Source organism: Mobula birostris, chromosome 3, assembly GCF_030028105.1.
Source record: "Mobula birostris isolate sMobBir1 chromosome 3, sMobBir1.hap1, whole genome shotgun sequence".
NCBI classification, from domain to species: Eukaryota; Metazoa; Chordata; class Chondrichthyes; order Myliobatiformes; family Myliobatidae; genus Mobula; species Mobula birostris.
Window position 1 is genome coordinate 182,172,469 of NC_092372.1, and position 27,463 is coordinate 182,199,931.

Sequence of the window (27,463 nt, forward strand, 5' to 3'; positions counted from 1 at the left end):
GGACATGTGACACTTCCCATCATCAGCTCCTTCAAAATAGAAGGGGTTTTGTAGTAAGAGAAAATGTGAGAGAAGTCGTACATTCCAACCCTGGCATTATCGGGCATCAGAAGGAGCCCTTAGGGGAAGGCCTGCAGAAAAATGTGTTGTTTTCTGGCAGCAGTACATTACAACACATAATAAAAAAAAACTATAAATTACAGTAAGTATATATAAAAAAGGAAATTAAATGAAATAAGTGGTGCAAAAATGGAGGAAATAATACTGAGGTAGTGTTCCTGGGTTCAGTGTCCATTCAAAAATCTGATTGTGGAGTGGAAGAAGCTGTTCCTGAAACATTCAGGCTCCTGTACCTCGTCCTTACTGGTAGCAGTAACAAGAGGGCATGTCCTGGGTGACAGGGGACCTTTTTGAGGCATTGTATCTTGAAAGTAAATTGTTTTGGTGCTGTTCATAAATCACAAATTAAAGGAAGAAATTAGGAAAATACACATTTATTGATAAATAAGTGTAGTATACAATTATGGAAGTCTTGCTGTATTTATAAAGGGTTTTGGTAAGACTGCAACCATTTTTGATCATCTTACCTTATAGAGAAAACATTTACCAAAGGGAAAATGAAATGAAATGAAGATTCACTGCATTGATTGTTGTAAAAAATAGAGTAGATAGAACGTAGTCTAGATTTTACATGCTCAGTGGCCACTTTATTAGGTACATCTATATACTTGCTCATTCACACAAATATCTAATCAACTAATCATGTGGTAGCAACTGAATGCATAAAAATATACAGTCATTATCAAGAAGTTCAGCTGTTCAGACCAAACCTCAGAATGTAGAAGAAATATGATCAAAGTGACTTTGACCATGAAATGATTCTTGGTTCCAGATGGGGTGGTTTGAGTATCTTAGAAACTGCTGACCTCCTGAGATTTTCACAAACTCTGTGGAGTTTACAGAGAATGGAGCAAAAAAAAACAAACAAAATATCTAGTGAGCTGCAATTCTGTGGGTGAAAATGAGAGATCAGAGGAGAATAACCTAAATGTTTCAAGCCAATAGGAAGGAGAGAGTAACTCAAATAACCATGCATTAGTGGTGTGCAGAAGAGCATCTCTGAATGCACAACACACCGAAGTTTGAAGTGGATAGGCTGCAGCTGCAGAAGACCACAAGTATACATTCAGTGACCACTTTATCTGGTACAGGAGGAACATAATAAAGTGGCCACTGAGTGAATAAGAATAAAAAGTGATACCAAAATGTATAAACCTCATTGAGGGCTTGATAGGGTTGATCCTGAGAAGCCAGAGAATCTGAAAATAAACAGCAAGAAATAAAGAAAGCAAAGGAAAAGGAATAAAGAAAGAACAAATGGCCTCTACTGTGTTGTAGTTCAACTGGGTTGATCAGACCGAAACAATTCAAGTGTCCAGGAGATGTGGTAATAAGCCTACGAGCACAACAAAATATCTTAAGCCTAATTTATTATCATAAAATAGAAAACACAAATAAACCACACAAAATACTATATAATAAGTCATAAAGATTTCCATGGAAAATTCAAGCCTCGTGATTCTTAGTCATTTCTTGACTGTTGCTGTTGTCTGGGGACTCAGAATTCCAACTCGGTTGTGAATCCACCCCTGGATCCTAGGCACCAATCACAGTTCCCAGTCTGGAAGTCCAAAGAACCCAGGAAAGGTACCACAATAAATATAAGCATAGAGAGACAAAGAGACCAACAAATTATTTGATCTTTTGTTCTCATTCCTTTAACTTAGCTTGGTTTCTTTCTTTCAAACAACATGAGCATTCATTAACACAGTGTTCGGCATCCCCTTTTCAATCAATTAGACCTCTTAATGGTCACTCCTTATTCATGAGTCCACAAACGTTTGGGACATAACGTTCCTTTGACTTACAAAGAACAATAATATTACACTAAGAAAGAATCCATCAAACTAGCTCTCAAAGTAACCAACAAACTTTTAGTCATTTACAGACATCCTCGTGTAATTTGGTGACTGAAACTGAGAAAGAATCCAGCTGCTACTAGAAAACATCAGGGATTAACAAACCTACAGCCTTTACCTTGTACAGGCACTCTACATGCTGCGATCTCACAAAGAGTTAAATTGTCATTTTGAACTGTTCAGACATTCATTCAGTATTTTACAAAATTTAATGTAACACACAGAACAGAGATATTTTCAAAGAGATCTTGTTACAGTGTATCTTTCTGCAGATAGGTATTAGTGGTTGTAGCAGAGTAAGTGAAATATTAGCAATGGCAGATGAGGTGTGCTTATCAAGTGCACTGCTATGTCCTGGTGATGCATTCATTTGTGCAAGGTGGATATATTCAAACTCACTTGCGAGCTGTGTTTTGTAGATGGTGGGAATCAGGAAGGGAATCACTTCTCGTAGAATACTCATGACAGGTCTTCTTGCCATGGATTTCCTGTGATGGGCCTTGTTCTTTTTCTGTTTCATGATAAGCTCCTGGATATTGATGGAGGAGCATTCAGCAACGGTAGCAATTAAACCTGTTGAATAATGTTACTTTGTGGACGTAATGGGGTCTGTAGATGGCTCTTGCACTTTTTTCTTACGTTTTTGTGTAAAGAGCTGGGAAATTATCTTGAGAAATCTCCAGCTTAATAGCTGGCAACTGTGCAGACAGATTGAGTTGCGTCATCTAGTTAAGTATTATCCTTGATTATCTTATTGTGTGTGTTTTTGTTTAAATCAGATCCCCGACCAAAAAAGAATCCATCTTACAGCACTGCAGGGATTGTGGCGGTAATAGTTCTTGTCATCATTCTACTTGTAGTTCTTGGAGGCTACTTCTTTCAAAAGTATAGGAGGAAGACCTCAGATGGACCTACAACATTTGATAACACCCTTTTCTTCAACAGAGAGTTTACATCTGAACCCAGTGACATGAAGTCTCTTGTGCCAAATATAGAATCAAATGAATAGAATGTAATGTAGTTTACTGAAAGTTTTTGAAATACTTTGAAATAAATCTACCATGAGCTGCATGTAGTTAGACTGGAAATGCATTTTAGCGGTGTATTTGGCTGATGTGTGCTTTGCTGCAATATTTTCCACAGGACTCCACGATTCTTGTGTATTGTTAACCATTATTTTAGAAGTATATATATTGATTACTTATGTTCGTTAAAGTTTCAGGTAACCTTTTAGAATTAATGCTTAGTGCTTTAGTAATTCTGCTATTTAAATAATACATTTCGAAACTGTAAATAGGAGAGAGTTGAATCTTATAGCTTTGATACAAAGAAAACACCTACTGCAAAAAAAAGTGTGTTGTTTCATGTATCTGATTTATAGCCCAAATATAGTGCGCAAAATACACGTAACTGTTAAAAACCCCAAGAGATTCTGCAGATACTGAGGAAATCCATAGCAATTGAAACAAAATACTACAGGAACTCAGCAGGTCAAGCAGTATCTTTGAAAATAAGTAAACAGTCAGCATTTCAGGCCAAGACCCTTCATCGGGACCAAAACATCAACCGTTTATTTATATCCATAGATACTGACTGAGCTGCTGAGTTCCTCCAGCGTTTTCTGCACATAACTGTTAAAAGCCTAGATTTCAGAGAAAATTTTAAAATCAGTTCACAACTTGTCTGTCAGCAATTCTCTGCTTCTTTATTTTTTTAAATAGATTAGATGCATATCATTAACCCTTATTTTGTGAACATCCACACAGCAAATAACTTGAATATGAATTTGTGGTTACCTACTGTTCCATTCACTGTTTATGAGTAACTTGGTGATTATACAAACCTTACAGACAAAATGCGTGCAGATGAACTTCCAGCCAAATGTAAATAATTATCATCAGCACATTTCTAGAGACAGAACGTGTGCAAAATTTTGGATGTTCATACAGATTGAAATAAGTTGAGGGTTTTCATTTAGACATTAAATATATTGACCTTACATATATGTATGAATAATAACATTTGGAATAAAAGTCTAGTATGTTTAATATGGAATGATTTTTATGTTTCCTGATACACTAAAGAGGTATGAACTGATTTCAGGCACAGTAAAAGGGATAAATGTTTTATTCATTTTAAAAATAGGATTCTGATCAAATTGTGATTTCTATGGCTTGTATGAGGAATGAATTGCATCAAACAGCAATCACAAGAAAATAAAAATTATCATCTGTAGACAGCATGGGTACAGTTTTTTTCTTAATTGTATGCCATACATTTTGTAAATCACATCACCTATTCTTAATAGAACATGATTTTTTACACCAATCATATACTAAGGAACTGATATCATATAAAGGGTTATTTTTCATTGAGCATTGAGAATCCGGATGGATTACGTTCTTCATGTAATGGTTTAAAAATAAATAAATATTGGGAGGTCTTTCCTGGTTTGTTTAGAAAATAAAAATGTTATTTCCTCCAAAGACTGACAGAGAAGTAAACAGACAACCAGATTACAAAAGATAAAAATATTCTCAAATATTCCTGGAAAGTTTGGGATTAATGATGCATCCAAAAAAGGGCACAGAATGCAGTGATTAAAATCCTCCTAATCCTTAGTTTTGATTCTGCACTGGAGTGAAGAAAGGTTTGGCAGGACGGGTGAACTGGCTTGCTGATAGTACTGTTCCACGCCAGTCAGGCCTTTAGGGTCTGACTCAGTTTCTCGAGTTCAAGTTCATCCCATATTCAGGGTCCACTACTAAGTAGATTCCCCCCCACATTCTGAGTTCCCACTGTAGTCTAATTGCAGCATCAGAACAGTAATCCAAATCCAGCTTCAAAGTTCAAATCCAACTTCAAATCCAAGTTCAATTGTCATTCAACCATACATGAATACAACCAAACTAAACAGCGCTACTCCCGGGCCAAGGTGCAAAACACAGTACCAACAGTCATTCACAGCACACATACCATATATAAGACAGTTGTAAAATATAGTCACACAAAACAAACAATGGTCCAAGTCCCTGAGTCCATACATGTTGCAACAGATGAGCACGATACATCTAGTCTTTTGCCAAACGGACACTGGAAGACTGCACCTGCGCTATGCCACACCACTCTGGTGGAGAATGCCGGCTCCAACGTCTCTCTGAAGATCGGTGACACTGTGGTTTGAGGCCTAGTCTTTGCTATGGCCGAGACCACACAGCTCCCCTGCTGTTCAGCAATAAAAGAGTGAATTGGATGTGTGGCATTCAACATTATCAATGAGCTAAATGGAGACCAAACGACTTATCTAGACATCTGAAAGGACAGGAATAGTGAACATCACAGCATTGCTATGAGAATCAGAATCAGATTTATTATGACATTGGTTGTTTTGTGGCAGCAGCATGCAATTCAAAGATATAGAATTACTACAGATTACAAAATAAATAAATAATGCAAAAAAACAAGAAATAATAAGATAGTGTTCATGGACCATTCAGAAATCTAATGGCGGAGGGGAAGAAGCTATTCTAATTAGTTGAATGTGGGTCCTGTATCAATTCCCTGATGGTAGTGATGAGAAGAGGACATGTCCTGGATCGTGAGGGTTCTTACTGATGGATGCTGCCTTCCTGAGGCACAGCATCTTGAAGATATTCTCAATAGTGGTGAAAGTTATGCCCATGATGGAACTGGCTGAGTTTACAACCATCTGCAGCCTCTTGTGATCCTATGCACTGGAACCTTGATACCAGGCCAAATGCTCTCTATGGTACATCCAGAGAAATTTGCAAGAGACTTTAACGTCCCAAATTTCTTGAAACTGCTAATGAAGTAGAGCTGCTAGCATCCTTTCTTCATGATTGCATTAATGTGTTAGATCCAGGAACATCCCTCAGAGATGTTGACGCCCAGGAACTTAATGCTGTTCATCCTTTCCACTCCTTACCCCTCAATGACAACTGGTGTGCTCCCAGCTTCCACCTTCTGAAGTTCATAAGCAACTTCTTGATGGTCTTACTGACACCGAGCATGAGGTTGTTTGCGCAATGTCACTCAGCCAGCTGATACTCTTTCCTGTATGTCTCTTCATTGCCACCTGAGGTTATAACAACAACTATGGTGTCACCGGAGAATTTCTAGATTGTTATTTGAGATGTCATAAGTGTAGAGAGATAAGAGCAGCAGGCTAATTGCTTATCCTTGATGTATGCCTGTGTTTATTGTCAGCGAGGAGATGCTAACACCCATCTGCACTGACTGATTCCAATCAGAAGATACTGTAGTATTATTCAGACACAAGTGGGACCAGAACAGAATGGAAGCTATGTCAAGGCTGTCTGCCTTTGCTGTAGGAACCCATTTTCTTTGGCTAGTACCACCTGCCCTCTGTCAAATCTGTCTCCAGCACTGGCTGCCCCTGCTTTCCTAGGCATTGTTAATATGGAAAAAATAGATCTAACCTAAACTCCCACCCACCTTAACTGCACTTCACAGGAACACTGTTGAGAGAGTCCGGACAAGCTGCATCTCCTCTGCTATGGGAGCAGCAGAGTATTGGACCAGATGTCCCTACGAAGGACTGTAAGGATGGTCAAGAGGACCATAGGGGTCTCCCTACCATCCATCAGGGACATTTGCCAAGAGTGCTGCGTATGTAGGGCCCTTAGTATTATCAAGGATCCCACCCATTCTTCCAGCACTCTTTTAGACTCTCTACCATCTGGCAGGAGATTCCGATGCATAAAGACAAGAATAGTCAGGATGGGAAACGTGCTTCTTCCCTCAGGTCATTAGGCATCCAAACTCCCTGAAGCATCACATTCAAAGTGTCACCAGTTAATTTAAACTGTACCCTACAACAGCAGTCCCCAACCACCGGGCTGCAAAGCATGTGCTACCGGGCCGCAAAGAAACGATATGATTGGCGACATGAGTAAGGTGCACATTTCCTCATTCCCTGTCATGCGCACTGTTGAGCTTGAACGCACGTGAGGTCATTACCCACGCGTCATCCATGTCAGCACGGGAAGGAGATCAACTCCTCGAGCTTGCAAATGACGGTGGGCTGAAAAGTTATGTTTGACATAATATCTCTGCCGGCATTCTGGATCAAAGTCAAGGCTAAATATCCTGAGATAGCCACGGAAGCACCGAAAACATTGCTTCCAATTCCAACATCATATTGCTGCGAAGCGGAGTTTTCTGCAATGAAAGCAACAAAAACTAAATTGCAGAATAGACTGGACATAAGGAACCCCCTTCGAGTATCGCTGTCTCCCATCACCCCTCAATAGGACCGTCTTGTTGCAGGGAAACAAGCCCAGGGCTGCCACTGATTCAGCGATATTGGTATGTTGCAATGATTTTATATGCTCATACGGGGAAAATATGTGCTGTGTGTTTAATATCCAAACGCTACTTAAAACGTTATGATGCTATTGACTTATAAATAACTTACATAACCATATAACAATTACAGCACGGAAACAGGCCATCTCGGCCCCTCTAGTCCGTGCCGAACCCTACTCTCACCTAGTCCCACCGACCTGCACTCAGCCCATAACCCTCCATTCCTTTCCTGTCCATATACCTATCCAATTTTTCTTTAAATGATAATATCGAACCTGCCTCTACCACTTCCCCTGGAAGTTTGTTCAATACTTACTTCAAGCTCCCCTGTCCTCCCCTGATAATTGATTTATCACTATATTCATGCGAGGAAAACGTGCGCTGTGTGTTTAATATTAAATTTGTTAGATAAATCCTTTTAGAAATGAAATTGAGTGTATTAGCCACTTATCACCGATATTCCGGTCGTGATTAACACTTACCCCCCTCACTGAACAGAATCACTAAAAACGATTTGTAGAAAAAAATCAGGCACGTACGTACACACATGCGCACTGGTCCCCGCGCAAGGCTTCATGATCATGGTAGTTTTTCTTGGGGTAAACACAATGTATTTGACTGCTACTCTTGTCCGTTGGCAACCCTACCCCGCTTCTCCTGCCGGGTTGGCCGGTCCGCAAGAATATTGTCAATATTAAACCGGTCCGCAATGCAAAAAAGGTTGGGGACCCCTGCCCTACAATAATTAATTTGTATGCTTAGTTTATTTCTGTGTAATTCAACTAAACTCAAAATATTTTAAGCCCTATCTGATGTAGATCACTGTAGGTTCCCTCACTATAGGGAAGTTATACTGTATCCATCTACTCTTCAAGGAATAACCTACCTTCTCACCTAGCGTCAGTGGTGAGGTTTAGCTGTCAACACCTGCTGCTTGCGTGGTAGTCCTCCCGTCCCCACCATGGGGGAGATACTTCCAGCTAATGATGGCCTGTTTCCGTGCTGTAATTGTTATGTGGTTTTGTAGTTAATGAAATATTTTAAACAAGGTTATTTTATTCCTAATGATACACATTTAAACTTAGACAAATAATTCTTAACATACATTTAACACTCAGAGGATTTCTAATTTATAAAATATTTCTAAATTACAAAAGATTACAAACTACAAGGGGATTCCAAATACAGGTACAATTCTTATGAACTAGAAGAACTCATCAACAAGTTGCAGATGAAGGGGTCGTCCATCACATAAACCAAAGGAATGAACTCTAGTTTTTCTTTCTGTAACTCCTACTTTCTGTTGTTCTCCTTGCCATTCCTAACAATACCCAAACAGTAATGGTATTCATACTATTGTCTATTAAATGACATCAGTATGTGATGATTTCAAGATACCTTTGCTGGGATAAAGTAACTCACACAGACTGTCTTATAAGCTTCTGGTGACAGAGATTCCAAACATCCACAATTAATGCTGTGAGGGCTGACCCCCTGAGTACACAAACATCACAACCTGTAGCCATGTTTAATGTGCTAAGTGAAGTAACCCCATTGTCTGGTATTTGGATAATTGGGACAACTCTCCTGGCCACTCTAATTTGCACAGCTGTAGCTCCAACGTTGAACTGATCGTTGCTTGCAATTTACATTAAGAACTAGGTCCTTGTAGATCCTTGCTTACAACAAGAAGCTTAGCAAAGAATATCTCTTAAAAGTTAAACTTTATCACCAGCAACTGTGACCTTTTGGAAAGCTGAATGTGTTTCTCAGAACCTGGAAAGTGAAGATCCATCACAGAGTCAAAGTTTGCATGTTATTTGTGTGACTGTCTGGGCTTTCTTTGGTTTCCTGACATATCCCAAAAACAAAGACATTCTGGCCAGTGAACTGGCTCCTGCAAATTACACTTTAGTGGAAGTTAATGGCAAAAGAAAGAAAGTGGGAGAAGATCAAATGCTGAAAGGCCTTGAGAGAGTGGATGTGGTTGGAGAGTCTAAGACCAGAGGACACGGCCTCAGAATAGAAAGACGTCATTTTAGAACGGAGATGAGGATGAATTTCTTCAGGCAGACAGTGGTGAATCTGTGGAATTTTTTTTGCCACAGGTAGTTGTGGAGGCTGTCTTTATGTATATTTAAGGCAGAGGTCAATAGGTTTTTGATTGGTCAGGGCATGAAGGGATATGGGGAGAAGGCAGGAGATTGGGGCTGAGAGGAAAATGTGGATCAGCCATGATGAAATGTCAGAGCAGACTCAATGGGCCAAATAGCTTAATTCTGCTCCTATATCTTATCATCTTGTGTTTACAAGGAAATAATGAGAGAAGAAATGAGGCTGATAGGTTTGTTCTGCTGCGAGCCATCATAGAGTTGAAGGATCACAAGGCCACCGTTCTGTTACAATAGGATAAGGACTGAATGGGGAAAAAAATCAAGTATGAAGGATGAATGGAAACAAGAATAAATATCTCAGAATACTGAAAAACAGAGTTGATGGTGACAAAACTACTTACTTTAATTATTTTGAGGGTCCTGTGTGAGAGGAAGGGCAGGAGGTATCCAGAATAAGAGGTAAGTAGAGACAAGAGACTGCAGGTGCTGGAATCTGAAGCAACACGCAATGAGTGAAGACGTAACAATGGATGGAAATAAATAGGTTATGTCTCATGCCACATCCCTTCTTCTGAACAGAGAGGTAGAGAGGAACTAGGCAGTGCGAAAAGGTGTAGGAAAGGAGTGGGGAAAGGAAAGCATGGCTGGCACCCAGATTCTTGTTGGAAGTTACAGAGAATGATGTGTCAGATGCATAAGCTGGTGAGTTTACAGGTTACCAGGAGACCAGGGGAGCTCAATACTGCCTGGGGGAGGGGGTTGATGAAGTAAGAGCAGGTATGAGGAATAGAAGAGCTTCAAGTGAAAGTTCCACCAGCAAAAGTACGGGTGAAGCCTTGATTTCTGACAATGGAGGACATCTTGTTTGTTTTGGATTAGAAAGTTATGTTTCAAGAGCAGAAGGATTAGAAAAAGAGGAACTAAGGAAAAGAAATTTCATTAGAAGTGACAGTTTGAAAGGATGTACAGAAGAAATGAACGTGATTATTATGAAGAGAAAGAGGCCAGTTAGCTTTTCAAGTCTATCCCTACTCTGAAGAGACGAGCCCAATTACTTCCTTTCCCCTCTTATTTCTTTGTGACCCATAAGACCATAAAATATAGTAGAATTAGGTCATTTGGCCCATCAAGTCTGCTCTGCCATTTCATCATGGCTGATCCAACTTTCTTCTCAGCCCCAATCTCTTGTCTTCTCCCTTTATTCCTTTATGCCCTGACCAATAAGAATTATCAAACACTGCCTTGAATGTATATAAAGATTTAGCCTCTACAGTTGCCTGTGGCAAAGAATTCCACAGATTCACCTGTTCTTGGCTAAAGAAATTCCTCCTCATCTCCGTTCTAAAACAACACCACTCTTTTCTGAGGCCAAGATCCCTGCATATTATTCTCCGTCACATCCCATCAACACCCTGTTTGGTTCTTTGGCCGCTTACCTATATTAGAGATAATTTATAGTTGTCAGTTCATCTAACAGCACATCCTGAGATGTGGGAGAAAACTGGAGAACCAAGAAAACCCATGGACACAAACAAAGAAATACAGCAATTGAGGGGAGCACATCTTGAGATGTGGCAAATGGTAATGTCACGTACGCCGTGACGGGGATAAAGAACCAGCAGAGATGGAAAACACTTTGGAGTCCAGTATTGCTATAAACTAATAATATTTATTAGTAACTATGCAATACAGTAATATAAATGTAGATAAAATCAAACAGGTTAACAATGATTTTATATATATATAAAAGTAAGTATATTAGTAAGTGTGGAAATATATGTATGAAAAACCAAGCTTCTTTAAGACTAGGGGTAAAAAGATACAGTCTTACAATGATGAATAAAGTTCAGTTCAGTTCATGGTATTGAGTTCAGTAATGATGGAGAGAGAGAGAGAGGGGGAGATTTGAGTTTTCAGGTGAGCTGATGCCATCGATCTTCTTGTTGTCCTTTGAAATCCTTTACAAGTCACCGACTGTGACTTTAACAAAGGGGACCAGTTTTCTGTGGTGGAACTATCACCCAGGTGAGAGTGGACACATGGACAACTCCCCACCAGTCAACCCCTTTCCTTTTCACTGCAGGAGCGACTGATCGATCCTCCAAAACCCACTGTTTCTACGGGCACAACAATGCTCATTCAGAGTCCAAAACATGTCTGAGGTCTATATCATCTGACCTCCTGTTTCATCTTCCCGTGCTGAGCATCAACTGTCACTCAAATAACTCCTCCTTCCTCTCTCTCTGTAAGAAATACACAAGCAGGCGACTATCCTTGAGAAGTATCAACAACCTGTGAGCAGTCTTCATCTCGCTCGCTCTCTTTTAAAAATAAGTTGTTGCTGTTAAATAACACTCTCTCTCTCTCTCTCTCTCTCTTCTCAAAAGCACAGTTAATAGGGGTAAATGAGCACAGTTCATAGGGGTAATTCAGGACCCTGTCACAGTAGTGTTTGGGGATTCATTGATTAGGAGAGCAGACAGTAAATTCAGTGGCTGAGACTGAGACGCCATATAGTATGTTGGCTCTCAGATTCAAGTGTCACAGACATCTCAGATTGAGTTCATAGTATTAGTAAGGGGGACGGTGAGTAATTAATGTTATGGTCCACACTGATACCAATGACATAGGTAGGAAAGGTGACAAGGTCTTGCAGAGTGAGTTCAGGAAGGTAGGTGCTAAATTAAAAGACAGTCATCAAGGATGGTGATCACAGGATTTCTACCTATGCCACATTCTAGTGAGGGGAGACCTCATAGAAACATTTCGAATGTTAAAAGGCATGGACAGAGTGGATGTGGCAAAGTTGTTTCCCATGATGGGGGAGTCTAGTACGAGAGGGCATGACTTAAGGATTGAAGGGCGCCCTTTCAGAACAGAAATGCGAAGAAATTTTTTTAGTCAGAGGGTGGTGAATCTATGGAATTTGTTGCCACGGGCAGCAGTGGAGGCCAAGTCATTGGGTGTATTTAAGGCAGAGATTGATAGGTATCTGTGTAACCAGGGCATCAAAGGTTATGGTGAGAAGGCAGGGGAGTGGGACTAAATAGGAGAAAATGGATCAGCTCATGATAAAATGGCGGAGCAGACTCGATGGGCTGAATGGCCTACTTCTGCTCCTTTGTCTTATGGTCTTATGGAGATAAGAAATAGGAAGGTTATGCAACTTAACCTATGACTAAGCAGATGGTGTAGGACTGAAGACTTCAGATTTTTAGATCTTTGGGTTCTCCTTCAGCGAAGGTGGGACCTTTACAAATGGGACAGTTTGCACCTGAACTGGAGGGGTTCAATTTCCTTATAGGAAGGCTTGCTAGTGCTGCTTTGATGAGGGTTTAAGCTCAAGGTGCAAAGAGGTGTGATCCAGACTGGAAGGACAACAAGTGCATACTTATGGGGAAAGTTCATGTTAAGCTTCCAATCAAAGACAGAAATTGTAAGGTTGAGCATGCTGGGCCTATTGTTCAGAGATGCTTCTATTTCAATGCAAAGAGTATGGTAGGTAAGGCAGATGATCCTAAAGCATGGATCAGCATGTAGAATTATTATGTTCTAGCCATCAGTGAGACTTGGTTGCAAAAGGGGCAGGGCTAGCATCTCAATGTACTCAGTTTCCAATGTTTTAGACATTTTAGAGGGGGTTATTAAAGGGGAAGAGTGGCATTATTTATTAGGGAAAATGTCAGTGCTCTGAGAGGTTGTACTGGAAGGATCATCTACTGAAGCAATAGGACTAGAACTAAGCAATATAAAATGGAAGACGATGTTAATGAGACTATATCATAGACCTCTGATTTAGAGGAATACATTTGTAGAGACAGAAAACTGTTGCAAGAAATGCAAGGTTATGATCGTGGGAGATTTTAACATATTGACTGAAAATTTCATACTATAAAAGGACTGGATGGAATAGTGTTTGTCAAATATGTCAAGCAACGTTTCCTTAATTGATATATAGAGGTCCCAACTAGAAAGAGTGCAGTACCGGATCTTCCCTTAGGGAATGGGGCAGGGCACGTCACACTTGACCAGCTAGGAAAATCGGTTGAAAAATGACAGATGGAATTTAATGCACTTTGGAAGGATAACCAGGGTAAGACCTAAGGCTACGTCCACACTAGACAGGACAAATCCGTAACCGAAGCTTTTTCTCTTCGTTTTGACCCTCTGTTCACACTGAAATGGCATTTTCCTCCCCCAAAAACAGAGGTTTTCAGAAATGCTCTCCAGAGTGTCTAAATCTGAAAACACCGGTTGGCCATTGTAGTGTGTACGGGGTAACCGGCTAATTACAAAACCGCTGTCATGAGGTGCTGGAACAGATGGTGGCGGCAGAGCGGCATTTCATTGTTTTCTTAAACGCAACCTCCAACACCACAACGATATCTGACAATAGTTGTGTAACGGTCTAATGTAACATTGTATGGAAATACAAGATAACACTGATGCAGACATGTTTTATACATTTAACAAGGTGCTTTATTAATGTATTGCTTGTGCAAACATTCAATAGATGCAATTGTCACTTTTGCCCAGTAATTCATTTTATTGTACGTTAAATACAGCAAATAATACACAAAGACATGGCAAAAGTAAAGGCAAATAAATGAGGTAACAGCAAATTTCACTTATACCCAGTAACAAGTATTACTGCATTTAGTTGTAGCTGTTGTCCCTTTCATCGGTGAAGAGACTATGGCTGTAGGAAATGTTTCTGGACAAACACGCACCCCAAGTCTTTCGTTTGGCAATTTCCTTTTAAGTTTTTCTAGTCTGTAACTGGACAAACATGCACCAAGTATACAGTTTCCTCTTTGCTTGTTTTCTTTTTTTTTGTAATTTTTTTTATTGAATTTCATCATCAAACAAACCATGAGATGTATTTCAGATAGTGTACATATATATCATATAATCATATTTGTCACAAATCTCCACATAATATTTATCTGAGGTATACACTTATAGAAAAGGAAAGGAAATAAAGAACAATCGAAAGAAAAAAAAACTATGTACAGAGTAGGGAGTGATTTTTTTTACAACATATTAATTGACTTGTGAGAATAAAATCAGACCTATGAGGTGTTATGTAGTTAAACCATTTTTTTCCAGCATGAATAAAATTGTTCCAACTTATGATTAACAGATGCTGTTATCTTCTCGAGTTTGTAAATGTCTATTGTAATTTCCATCCATGCATTCAAAGTTGGGCTCTCCTGTGATAACCATTTCCTGGTAAGGGTCTTTTTTACCAGCCACCAGCAGTATATTCATTAAATATTTATCTCTTTTCAACTGTTCTTGAGGTATATACCCAAAATATATAGTCTTACTCTCTGAGGGTATTTCACATTTAAGTATGTCTTGTAGGGCATTATGTATCTCACTCCAATAGTCTTTGATAACGGGGCATTCCCAGAAAATTTGATAATGGTTTGCATTTTGATTTCCACAATTTCTCCAGCAAACAGGGGGGTTACTATCATAATGGGATTTCCGAGAAGGTGTAATAAAATATCTTAGCAAGTTTTTCCACCCGACCTCTCTCCATTTCTGTGAACTGGTACACTTCCATTGATACCTCCATATTATTGTCCAGTCTTCCTCAGATATAATTATCCCTCCTTCCTTCTCCCATTTTGTTTTAATGTATGAAGTCAAATGTGTTTCAAGATTTGACAAACCCTTATACATACTTGAAATTATTCTATTACTGTTGTCTGAATTATATGCTTTTCTAAATAGCTCTATCAGACATGTACTTGCCTTGGTTATATTTTTAACTGCCCTATTAACATACTGTCACATCTGTAAATACCAGTAAAAGTCTTGTTTTTCTAATAGGTGTTTCTCTTTGAGTATTTCAAAGCCGAACAGTGTTCCTTCTTTCACTATATTGCAAATAGCTGTTATTCCTTTAGCTGTCCAGTCCTTAAATCTGGAATCCAGTTTATTCAGTGTAAAATCCGAGTCATATGCATGCCATTTAAGAATCGCAATGTCTCTCTCTAGTTTATATCCTTTTATAATAGTTTTCCATATTTTAAGAGTCCATTTCACCCACAGGTTGTCAATATTATTTATGTAACTTTGTAGGTTATTATCAGCCATAATTGCCTGTATGGGGATGGAAAGTATCCTCTCCTCAATGTTTTTCCATTGAGCGCCATATGATGGGTTGCACCAGCATATCACGGCTCTCAACTGTGCTGCAAAATAATAATCTCTAAGAGAAGGTAAGCCCCATCCTTGCCTTTTCCTTGGCTAATTGCAAAGTTTTGAGAAAAACCCTAGGCCTTTTACCTTGCTATATATATCTTGATAGCACCTTGTTCCATTCATTGAATTGATTTTGGTTAATCTCTATTGGTCGGGTCTGAAAGAGATATAGTAGTCTGGGCAGTATATTCATTTTAATAGATTCAATCCTTGAACTGAGACCAAGAAAAGGAATTAGATTCCATCTTGTTATATCTTCCTTAATTTTTTTATATATAGGCTGATAATTGCATTGTGATAATTTTGCCAAATCCTTTGGCATAATGATTTCTTTTTCTTTTAAATCTTTTTATTAATTATTATTGAAAATCAACAACAACAAAAAATACATTGAAGTAATCAAGTCAACCAATATGTACAATAAGAGTTGAACTATCAACCAAGTTAAACAATATATCAACAATAATAAGAAAAAACAAAATGTTAAAGCTATTTTTTTGGAAAAAAGAAAGAAGGAAGAAGAACCCCTACTAACTAAAACAAAAAAAACTCTAACAAAAAAAAAACAAGAAAAAAAAACATTTGGAGCACAAACCCGGAGCTATACGTCATACAAGCTTCCATTAAAAAAAAGACATCAATCCGTCAACCAAATCCATTTACCCAAGAATCAGAAGAGGACCATCTTAATTAACTCAAATCAAATGATAGTAGCAGGCAAAAGAGCCCCACCTTTTCTCAAAGTCAAAAAATCGAGGATCAATAGTTCGACTTCTGATTTTCTCCAAACTAAGACATAACATCACCTGGGAAAACCATTGTATCAAAGTGGGAGCAGAAGCATCTTTACATTTTAATAAAACAGCCCTTCTGGCCAATAGTATGACAAATGCAATTACATATTAATCTGCTATAGAAACACTGTGAATATATTGAGGGATTATACCGAACAAAACTGTCAATTTATTAGGTTGTAAATTAATTTTTAAAGCTTTAAAAATTGTAGAAAAAATAGATTTCCAAAACTGTTTCAATACAGAACACGACCAAAACATATGATACAGCTGTCTCAGTTTTACATCTATCACACTGACTATTAACATTAGGAAATATTTGAGACAGTCTCTCCTTTGTCAAATAATAACGATGTACAATTTTAAATTGAATTAAAGAATGACAGGCACAAATCGAAGAAGAGTTAACCAACTTCAAAATTCACAACCGATCCTCTGTTATCAAGGTCATGTTAAGCTCTCTTTCCCAAGCTTGCTTAATCTTAAGTAAAGGATAATTATCCTGTTGTAATAGTAAATTATAAATTTTTCCAATGAAACCTTTCACTAAAGGGTTCATTTTTAAAATAATGTCGAATAGGTCAGAATCTTGTATATATAGAAAATTACTTAAATATTCTTGTAAGAAATGTCTGATCTGAAGATATTGCAAGAAGTGTGAGTATGAGAGAGAATATTTATTTACTAATTTCTCAAAGGAAATCAATTGGCCTTCTTGAAACAGATCCATAAAGGAATAAATTCCTCCAAAGAGAAAAGGTAGGATCACTAAGTAAAGGTTTAAATAAATAGTTTTGATAAATTAAACTAAGAAGGTTAAATTTTTAAAGATTAAAAAACTTATGAAACTGTTGCCAAATTCATAATGATGCTTAATCATAGAGTATATATTTAGAATAGAAAAATTTTGGCTAGTTGTAAAGGTAAAGAAGCTCCTAATAACGAAGTTAAATAAAATTGTTTCACAGCTTTCAATTCCAGATTAACCCATGGTGGTCGTTCATTTTTATCGGTCCAATATAACCAAGAACACACATGACGTATATTAATCGTCCAATAATACATTCTTAAATTAGGCAAAGCAAGACCTCCATCCTTTTTCAATTTTTGTAAATTATATTTTACAATTCTTGGTCTTTTATTATTCCTAACAAAAGATGAAATAATAGAATCAACCTGATCAAAAAACTTCTTAGTTAGAAAAATAGGAATGTTTTGAAATACATATAAAAAATTTGGTAAAATCATCATTTTAACTGCATGATTTGACCGGCTAATGAAAGTGTAAGTGGACTCCATCTAGAAAATAATTGCTTCATAAAATCTACTAAGGGAACAAAATTAGCTCTATAAAGGTCTCCATAATTTTTAGTGATGATAATACCTAAATATTTGAAAGAATCCGTAACTCTAAAAGGAATATCATCATATATAGAAGCAGAATCATTTAGAGGAAATAATTCACTTTTATGCAGGTTTAACTTATATCCTGAAAACTTTCCAAATTCACTTAATAATTTCAATAAACTAGGAATAGATTCTTCAGGATTCGAAACATAAACTAAGTGATCATCAGCATCAAGAGAAATCTTATGAATAGTCCCATTTATGGAAATTCCTTGAATATACTTAGCTTCACGAAGTGCAATAGCCAAAGGTTCCAGCACCAAATTAAATAACAAAGGACTTAATAGACATTCTTGTCTCGTACCCTGCGAAAGTCAAACAAAAGGGGATCTGCAGTTATTAGTAATAACAGTGGCAATGGGCTTTTATATATCATTCTAATCCACTTATTAAAATTAGTACCAAAGTTAAATTTCTCTAAAACGTTAAATAAGTATTTCCATTCAACTCTATCAAATGCCTTTTCAGCATCAAGAGAAACAACACATTGGGGAGTCTTCGAGAGGGGTGAGTATATAACATTTAACAATCTCTGAATATTAGGAAAGGAATAATGGCCTTTTATAAAACCTGTTTGGTCCTGAGAAATAATTTTAGCTAGTATATTCTCCAACCGATTAGCCATTATTTTTGCAAGAATTTTAGCATCCACATTTAATAATGAGATAGGTCTATATGAAGCACAATCAGTAGGGTCTTTATCTTTCCTAAGAATTAAAGAGATAGAAGCTGCATAAAATGTGGAAGGTAACTCTCCTAACAAAAAAGAATCTTTAAGCATTTCCAACATATAAGGAGTAAGCAAATCTTCAAATTTTTTTAAAAATCCTACAGAAAAACCATCCAGTCCAGGAGCTTTACCAGATTGCATTGAAAGAACAGCTTTCTGAATTTCTTTTTCAGTAAAAGGAGTATCAAGAATTTGTTGATCTTCAACAGATATTCTAGGAAAATCAATCTTTTGTAAAAAGGCACTCATTTTAGAAGGATCCGCTGGAAACTGAGATTTATAGAGTTCACTGTAATAGTCTTGAAAAATTTTATTAATATCTTCATAATTACAAGCTAAACTACCATCTCCCTTATGAATTTTTAAAATTTGTCTTTTAGCTCTAACTGCCTTTAGTTGGGATGCTAATAGATTACTACTTTTATCTCCAAACACACAAAATTGACTTTTTAATTTAAGCAAATTTCTTTCAATAGGATAAGTTAATAGTAAATTATATTGGGATTGAAGTTCAACCCTTTGTTTAAATAAATCAATATTAGGAGAAACTGCATAAGTGTTATCCAAGTGTTTAATTTGTTTTGAAATCCTATCTAACTCTATTTTTGTCTGTTTCTTAAGCTTAGCTAAATAGGAGAGTACCTGAACTCTCAAATATGCTTTAAATGTATCCCATAGAATCAATTTCGACACATCTCCCATATTATTAAAAAGAAAAAAAAAATTTATCTGAATCTCTATAAATTTGATAAAGTCCGAACTTTATCTTCTGGAAGACACCAAGGGAAGTTTACATTACTAACATCATTCAATTCAAAAGTTAATCTTAAAGGTGCATGATCCGAGACATCAATGGCATCATATTCACATTTCTGGACTTTGGACAAAAATCGGAAATCAGCTATAAAATAATCAATTCTTGAATATTTTTTATGAACATGTGAATAAAAAGAATAATCTCTATCATTAGGATGTAGATCTCTCCAAATTTTAATCAAACCATAATCAATTAAAAAGGAATTAATAAGTGATGCTGAAAAACTCAGAAGCTGCTGATTGTTTGAACTCTTGTCAATCAAAGGATTTAAACAACAGTTGAAGTCACCTCCCATCAGCAAAATATATTCATTTAAGTCTGGTAATAAACCAAATACATTTTTAAAAAAAGGATCATCTACATTAGGTCCATATAGATTAACCAGGACAATTCTTCTATTACAAATTGTTCCTTTAACAATTAAAAATCTACCATTGATATCTGAGACGATGTCTTCTTGGATAAATAAAATATTAGATTTAATAAAAATAGATACTCCCTTTGTTTTATTTTGATATGTAGCATGAGATTGAAGGCCCTTCCACATTTTAAAAAATCCTTTTTGATCGCCCGTTCTGATATGCGTTTCTTGAACAAAAATTATATCGGGCTGGAATCGATTAATAATTTTAAAGGTCTTCTTTTGCTTAATAGGGTGATTCCAGCCACGTACATTTCAACTAATAACGTTTATCTGTTTAACTACCATAGAATATTGTTTTTAACTCAAAAATACATGCATACCATCGCGGGCTAATCAAAGATGGCGGTGATGAGTATAACCATCTATATGGTTATACTCATCACCGCCATCTTTGATGCTCCGGAACGCCATAATGGGAAAAAATACAGGATGTACGTAAAAAAAAACTGAAAAAAAATCCTGCTATAAACCCCAAAATACAAAAATACCCCCAATCCTCCCACCATCCCAAAAGGTAGAAATCTGGCAGAAAGAGAGAAAAAGCGGGGAATGCATCCCCAGAGAAAGAAAAAAGAAACAGAACTCCACTTGCCGCTTAATTTAAATAGTGATTTAAAAGTTTTTTCTCTCAATTCCCCCCTTCTCCTTTACAAAGAAAACACATGACCCTAAGATAAGAAAGCCCAACAGAGAAAAAATATGTTTATACTTAATCATTGAAAATAAACTAGGGAATGCAAAAACAGTCTCCAGAGACGTCAAAGCAATACTATTAGACCTAAACAATATAATCTCTAACAAGAGAAAATCGGCGCCATTATTCCTTTGACTTACTACCCGATTTTAACAAAAAAACTAAAACTAATTATGTATTACTAAACACTCCTCACTATATAAGAAAAAGTCTATATAAACTATAATTATCACTTAATTAATGAAAGAAAAGGAAGAAAGAAGCAGATAATCAATCCAGTTAATCATCTGTCCGCTGTGTTAATTCACTCCGTATACCAAACAGACATCAGAAAAGCCATTCATTAGTCAAACTAAGAAGTTCACCTCTTCTTTAAATAGTCCATCGATCAAAGGATATCTTCAACATATCAGAATTCTTCAAAGCCTGTTTTCTTTCAGAAAATTATTCGGCAAACCTAATAGCCTTCACACGTCAAGCGCCTCCAAGATAGAATTAACATAATCCAATTCCGCTTGGAGATCCAAAAAAACACGTGGAGTAGAATCTTTAGGAAATAATTTTAATCCGGCAGGGTAGCGGAGCGATGGAAATAATCCCTTTGCATGGGTCCCTTCTCATAGCTGGAACAAATTCGATCCGCTGTTCCATAACTTCATAAAAATGAATCTCAGAACCCTGAAATTTAAAAACTCTGTTTCCTTGCACATTTTATGATTTGGTCTTTAACTTTAAAGTGAAGAAAATTGACTAAAATTGGCTGTGCTTTATCTGAAATCTGAAAGTTCAAAGTGAAAATTCTATGAGCTCTTTCAATATTGGGAGGCTGAGGTAGAATATCCAGAAACAGAGATTGAAACAAATTGGCAAAATAGTCCAGTGAATTTCCACACTCAGAACCTTCCTTCAGTCCAACAATTCGAATATTATTCTGACGAGACTTCACCTCTAAATCGACAATTTTGTGTTGAGCCTGTCCCAAGCGGGTTGAAATATCCACAATCTGATGTTTCGATTATTTAAACTGAGTATTCAAGGAAATAATATTTTCTCTGCAGTCTGAAAACTCTGTCGGAACGACTTCAACTCAGAAGAGTTATTGTCTATTGTGTTGTCGAGAGCCATCAACACACGCTCCAAATGCTCAGCCCAGACTGGCATATCTTCTGATTTTTCTTTCGAAGTTTTTCCCTTTCCATTGCTGGATTCAAAGAGCTGCTTTGCACTTCTTAAGGTATATGACATAATGACAACTATTCCCCTCTAAGATCCAAGAAATAAAAGTTAAAAATTCAAGGTTTAAACTGGGGAAAAGGAGGAATTAAAGGCAGCCACAAAATTTATGTATTACTCCATTGAGCTGCAGGCGGAAGTCCCCCGGCATAATGATGCCCAAACATTTGACAGACTCTGTTTACCATGCCCAAGGATATCTACTTTCTATTTCTCTTAGTAGGCTATAGTTATATGAAAGTAGTTGGGTTTTATATATGTTGATCTTATATCCTGATAATTGGCCATATTGTTCAAAGGATTGTATCAATTTAGGTAAAGAGTATGTTGGTTGCCCTAGATAGATCAAAATGTCATCTGTGTAACAGGCCAATTTATGCTCTGTCTCTTTAATAATAATTCCCCTGATATCTTCATTTTGTCTGATGTATTGAGCTAATGGTTCCAGATATAATGCAATGAGTAGCGGTGACCATGTACAGCCCTGTCTCGTGCCCCTTTCTAGGGTAAAACTATTAGATAAATATCCATTGATTTTAGTCCTGGCAGTAGGATTGTCATATCATGCCTGTATAGTTTTAATAATTGTGTCATGTAGACCATATCTATGTAAAGCTCTGTAAAGAAAATTCCAATTAACTGAATCAAATACCTTTCCAGCGTCCACGCTTATCACTATTGCTTCAATTTCATTTTTTTTATATGATCCATAATGTGAAGTGTCCTTCATATATTGCTTTGTGTTTGGCGTTGTTGTATAAAACCTGTCTGATCATTACGTATCAGTGTGGGTAGAAACTCTTCTAATTGTTTGGCTATGATGGAGATAAATATTCTATAATCCACATTAAGGACAGATATTGGTCTAAATGACCCACATTCCATTTTATCCTTGCCTTCTTTCGGTATAGCTGAGATTATCGCCTCCTTCCAGCTGGGTGGCATTTGTGCAATTCTTAGAGCCTAGTTCAGTGTGGGGAGTAAAGCAGGAATTAACTCACTTCTAAACACTTTATACCACTCTGCCATATGTCTATCTGATCCTGGTGCCTTGCTTAATTTAAGCCTAATTACAGTTTTTAGTTCAGCTTCAGTTACGACAGCAATCATCGTTCTATTTTGTTCTTTGCTTAAAGTGGCTAACTCTAAAGAATTCAGGAAGGTGTCAGTTTGGGTTATGCTTCCCCCTGTAACTTCGGAATATAGAGTTTTGTAAAACATTTCAAAAGCTTCTTGAATTTCACATAGCTTATTTTTTATCACGTTTGTTCTTGGATCCGTAATTCTATGAATTGTATTTTCTGCAATTTTTTTTTCGGTTTTCACGCCAGTATTTTCATAGATTTAGATCCACTTTCATAGTGTCTCTGTTTCAGAAACATTAATTTTTTTCTAATTTCTTGTGTAGCAAACTATTAATTTCATTCTTAATTTTTTAAAATTTCCTCTAGTGTATCCTGTGCCAAACTCAATTTGTCTTTTTTTCCTAGTTACTTCAGCTTATTTTGTAGTTCCTCTAATGTTTTATTCCTTATTTTTTTCTTATATGAAGCTATCGCTATAATTTTCCCTCAAGACAGCCTTCAGAGTATCCCATAGAATGGGAGGTGAAACCTCTCCATTATCATTGAATTCTAAGTAAAGACCAATTTCTTTTTTAATTTGTTCCTTAAAATAGGGATCATTGAGTAGACTTGAATTTAGTTTCCAAATAGTATTCTTTGGTTGTCGGGCAAAAATCAACAGATAAACATATAGGTGCATGGTCACTTACATCTATTGTCCCAATTCCGCAGGAGATTATTTTGTCTCTATCTTTTCCAAATGTTATGAAATAGTCTATTCTTGTATATACGAAATGGGGATAATGAGTGCAATCCCTTCTGTCAGGGAAAAGGTCCCTCCATATGTCAATTAGAACAACATCCTCAAAAAGGGTGTTAACTTTCTTGTGTAAGGACTTTGTTTCATAAGTATTTCTATTGGAAGAGTCTAACTTTGGTTGTAATTGTAAATTTAATTCTCCCCCACATATCAAGAGACCTTCTGTTTCTGTTACCATAATGTTAGTAATTTTCTGGAAGGAACTAATATCACTTCCTCAGGGAGCCTATATATTCAGTGAAGTAACTGGATTTCCGTCTATATTCCCCCTTCCCAGAATATATCTGCCCTCCTTATCTCCCATTCGAATACTTTTTCAAAATTTAGCTTGCTTAAGATGAGAATAGCAACTCCTCTTCTATGTCCTGATTTATATGAGGAGAAAAACAAATTAGAGAAGCCCATTCTCTTTAATTTTCCATGGTCATTATCACAAGTGAGTTTACTGTAAATACACTACATGGGCTTAAGCAACACTCACAACATGCTGGAGGAACTCAGCAGGTCGGGCAGTATCCGTGGAAATGATCAGTCAACGCTTTGGGCCGGAACCCTTCATCAGGACTGAAGAGGGAGGAGGCAGAGGCCCTATAAAGAAGGTGGGGGGAGGGTGGGAAGGAGAAGGCTGAAAGGTTCCAGGTGAAAAACCAGTAAGGGGAAAGATAAAGGGGTGGGGGAGGGGAAGCAGGGAGGTGATAGGCAGAAGAGGTGAAGAAGGAATAGGGGAAAACACAATGGGTAGTAGAACGAGGGAGGTGATAGGCAGCTGGGGGAGGGGGTAGAGTGAGACTGGGATAGGGGAAGGGAGGGGGAGGGAATTACCGGAAGTTGGAGAATTCTATGTTCATACCAAGGGGCTGGAGACTACCCAGACAGTATATGAGGTGTTGCTCCTCCACTCTGAGTTTAGCCTCATCATGGCAGTAGAGGAGGCCATGTATGGACATATCTGAATGGGAATGGGAAGCAGAGTTGAAGTGGGTGGCTACCGGGAGATCTGTCTGTTGTTGCGGATGGAGCGAAGGTGCTTGCCGAAGCAGTCGCCCAATCTGTGTTGGGTTTCACCGATGTAGAGGAGGCCGCACTGGGAGCACCAGATGCAATAGATGACCCCAACAGACTCACAAGCGAAGTGTTGCCTCACCTGGAAGGACTGTTTGGGGCCCTGAATGGTGGCAAGAGAGGAGGTGTAGGGATAGGTGTAGCACTTACGCTTACAGGGATAAGTGGCGGGTGGGAGATCCATGGGGAGGGACGTGTGGACCAAGGAGTCATGGAGGGAACGATCCCTGTGGAATGCAGAGAGGGGTGGAGAGGGAAAGATGTGCTTAGTGGTGGGTTCCTGTTGAAAGTGGCAGGATTTGCGGAGAATAGTGTGCTGGATCCGGAGGCTGGTGGGGTGATAGGTGAGGACAAGGGAAACTCTGTCCCTGTTGTGGTGATGGGAGGATGGGGTGAGGGCTGAAGTGCGGGAAATTGAGGAGATACGGGTGAAGGCATCATTGACGACGGCAGAAGGGAAACCACAATCCTTAAAGAAAAAGGACATTTGAGATGTCCTGGAACGGAAAGCCTCATCCTGGGAGCAGATGCGGCGGAGATGGAGGAACTGGGACTATGGAATGGTATGGAGGAGCAACGCCTCATATACTGTCTGGGTAGTCTCCAGCCCCTTGGTATGAATATCGAATTCTCAAACTACCTGTAATTCTTCCCTACCCCTCCATTCCCCTAGCCCAGTTTCACTCTGCCCCCTCCCCCATCTGCCTACTATCTCCCTTATGGTTCCGCCTCCTTCTACTACCCATTGTGCTTGCCCCTTTTCCTTCTTCACTTTCCTGCCTATCCCCTCTCCCACCCCTTTATCTTTCCCCTTACTGGTTTTTCACTTGGAACCTTCCAGCTTTTTGCTTCCCACCCTCCACCCACCTTCTTTATAGGGCCTCTGCCCCTTCCCTTTTCAGTCCTGATGAAGGGTTCCGGCCTGAAATGTTGACTGATCATTTCCATGGATGCTGCCTGACCTGCTGAGTTCCTCCAGCGTGTCATGAGTGTTGCTTCCACCCCAGCATCTGTAGAATATTTTGCGTTTACTACATGGGCTTGTTCTTTTTTCATTTTTGATAGAATTTTACTGCGCTTGACTGGATTCAACAACCCATTGACATTAAAAGAAATGAATTTTACTTTGTCCTTAGCCATGTGAATTTATCTGTTAGTATATCATTGAAATATGCAGACTATGACTTAATCGATCTACTCCCTGAACAAATAAGAGCCAAGAAACACGGATAATTTAAAAAAAAGGTAACAAAGTTGTGATTCCAAAGCTGGGGTCTTTAGATGACCCTGGGTTGAGCTACAAGAAACGTCTAGCCATGGGGGATAGCCCCTCCTACCTGTGAGTTGAGGACCCCCACTGCAGTACCTATAACCTATAAAAGTAGGTAAAAAAAATCTATGTCCATTACACAGAAATGATTTCCCTGTATATTCCTCCCATGTATATATTCTCATTTAGTTGGGGGAAAAGGAATGAATGAATGAATTTTTAAAAATTGAGTAATATAAAATCCACATTATAATATGTATTTCTCGAGCTAGGTATATCACCGCCTATTTTTACTTCCGTTTAGTTTATCAGCACTTTTAAGGTTAGCCAAACTTTATGGCTCTTCTGGAGGAGGTGAGGGCTGTCCTTGGAGAACAAGCAGTCTCTTCCTAATATCCTTCTCTTGTCCTGTTCCTATATCCTGCTTTCTCGGTTCTCTTACAATTTCCCAAGCAGATCGGGATAACTGCTCAGCCAGACTTTCCCTTGGTTTGACCACACTAACAGGCAGTCCTCTGTTCTTCATGTCTGTAGTCGCCTCTTCCACCGTCTGATATAGTTGTATCCCTTCTTCATTAAATACCCTCAGTTTAGCAGGGTACGGGGTTTGGAATTTAATCTTTTCTTGCTTTAATATTCATTTTGCTTTGGAATATTCCTCCCGTTTCTGTAGGACCGCCCGGGGGGGGGGGGGTGATCTTGATCGAAGTATATTAACTTCCCGTTCCAAAAAACCCTCTTCTTACCCCAGGCCCTTCGTAGAATCTCCACCTTGCTCTTGAATCAAAGGAATCTAAGTACTATTGAGCTCGGTTTACTTTCTCTGTCTGTGGGAGGCCGCGGGATGAGTGAACGATGCGTCCTCTCAATTTCAATCTCCATAGTCAGGGGAATCTCCAGCGCCTCCCACAGCAGCTTGCCTACAAAGTCTATCATCGACAATCCCTCTGCTCCTTCAGGAACATTATAAATCCTGATATTTTTCCGTCGCGATCTTCCCTCCTAGTCAAGCAATTTACTTTCCTGTTGATTTAATATTTTTATCGTCTTACTTAGTATCTGTTCCACGTTTTGCACGCGATCTTCCACCTTCTCAATTCGAGTGTCTGCCTGATTGACATTGGCGAGCTCTAACTTTATATCATTGGGTTGCTGTTTAATATCTTTTTGGACTTCCCTTATCTCTTCCAGAATCTTCACCATATTTGCCACTTCGCCTGCACGAGGCCCCGAGTCAGCCTCGCCGCCACGCGCACGTGTAGGAGAGTCACGCACTGCACCTCTCTCTTCCATAGGCTCCGCAGTGGTGCTTTTTTTATCTCCATTCTTTTTCCCCATTCTTGCCCCCCTTATCAATTCAGATATTTTCCAAAGATCTTATATTTGATGGATTAATGGGGCAAAATATGCGTTTTTTCAGAGGAGCTAATGATTTAAGCTGCCATTCTGAACGATGACGTCACCGGAACCCCCTCTTCACTTGTTTTCTG

The 27,463-nt window shown here is 38.2% G+C and overlaps 1 protein-coding gene across 1 annotated transcript in view; it reads left to right on the top strand.

Annotated features, from left to right (window-relative positions):
* mrc1a (mannose receptor, C type 1a) overlaps positions 1-4,210 on the top strand; it is a 165,080-nt gene extending 160,870 nt beyond the window's left edge. Inside the window, exon 30 of the mRNA XM_072253795.1 lies at positions 2,759-4,210. Coding sequence (XP_072109896.1) covers positions 2,759-2,988 — 230 coding nt within the window. The 3' untranslated portion in view covers positions 2,989-4,210. The remainder of the gene's footprint in view (positions 1-2,758) is intronic.
* The last annotated feature ends 23,253 nt before the right edge of the window (positions 4,211-27,463 follow it).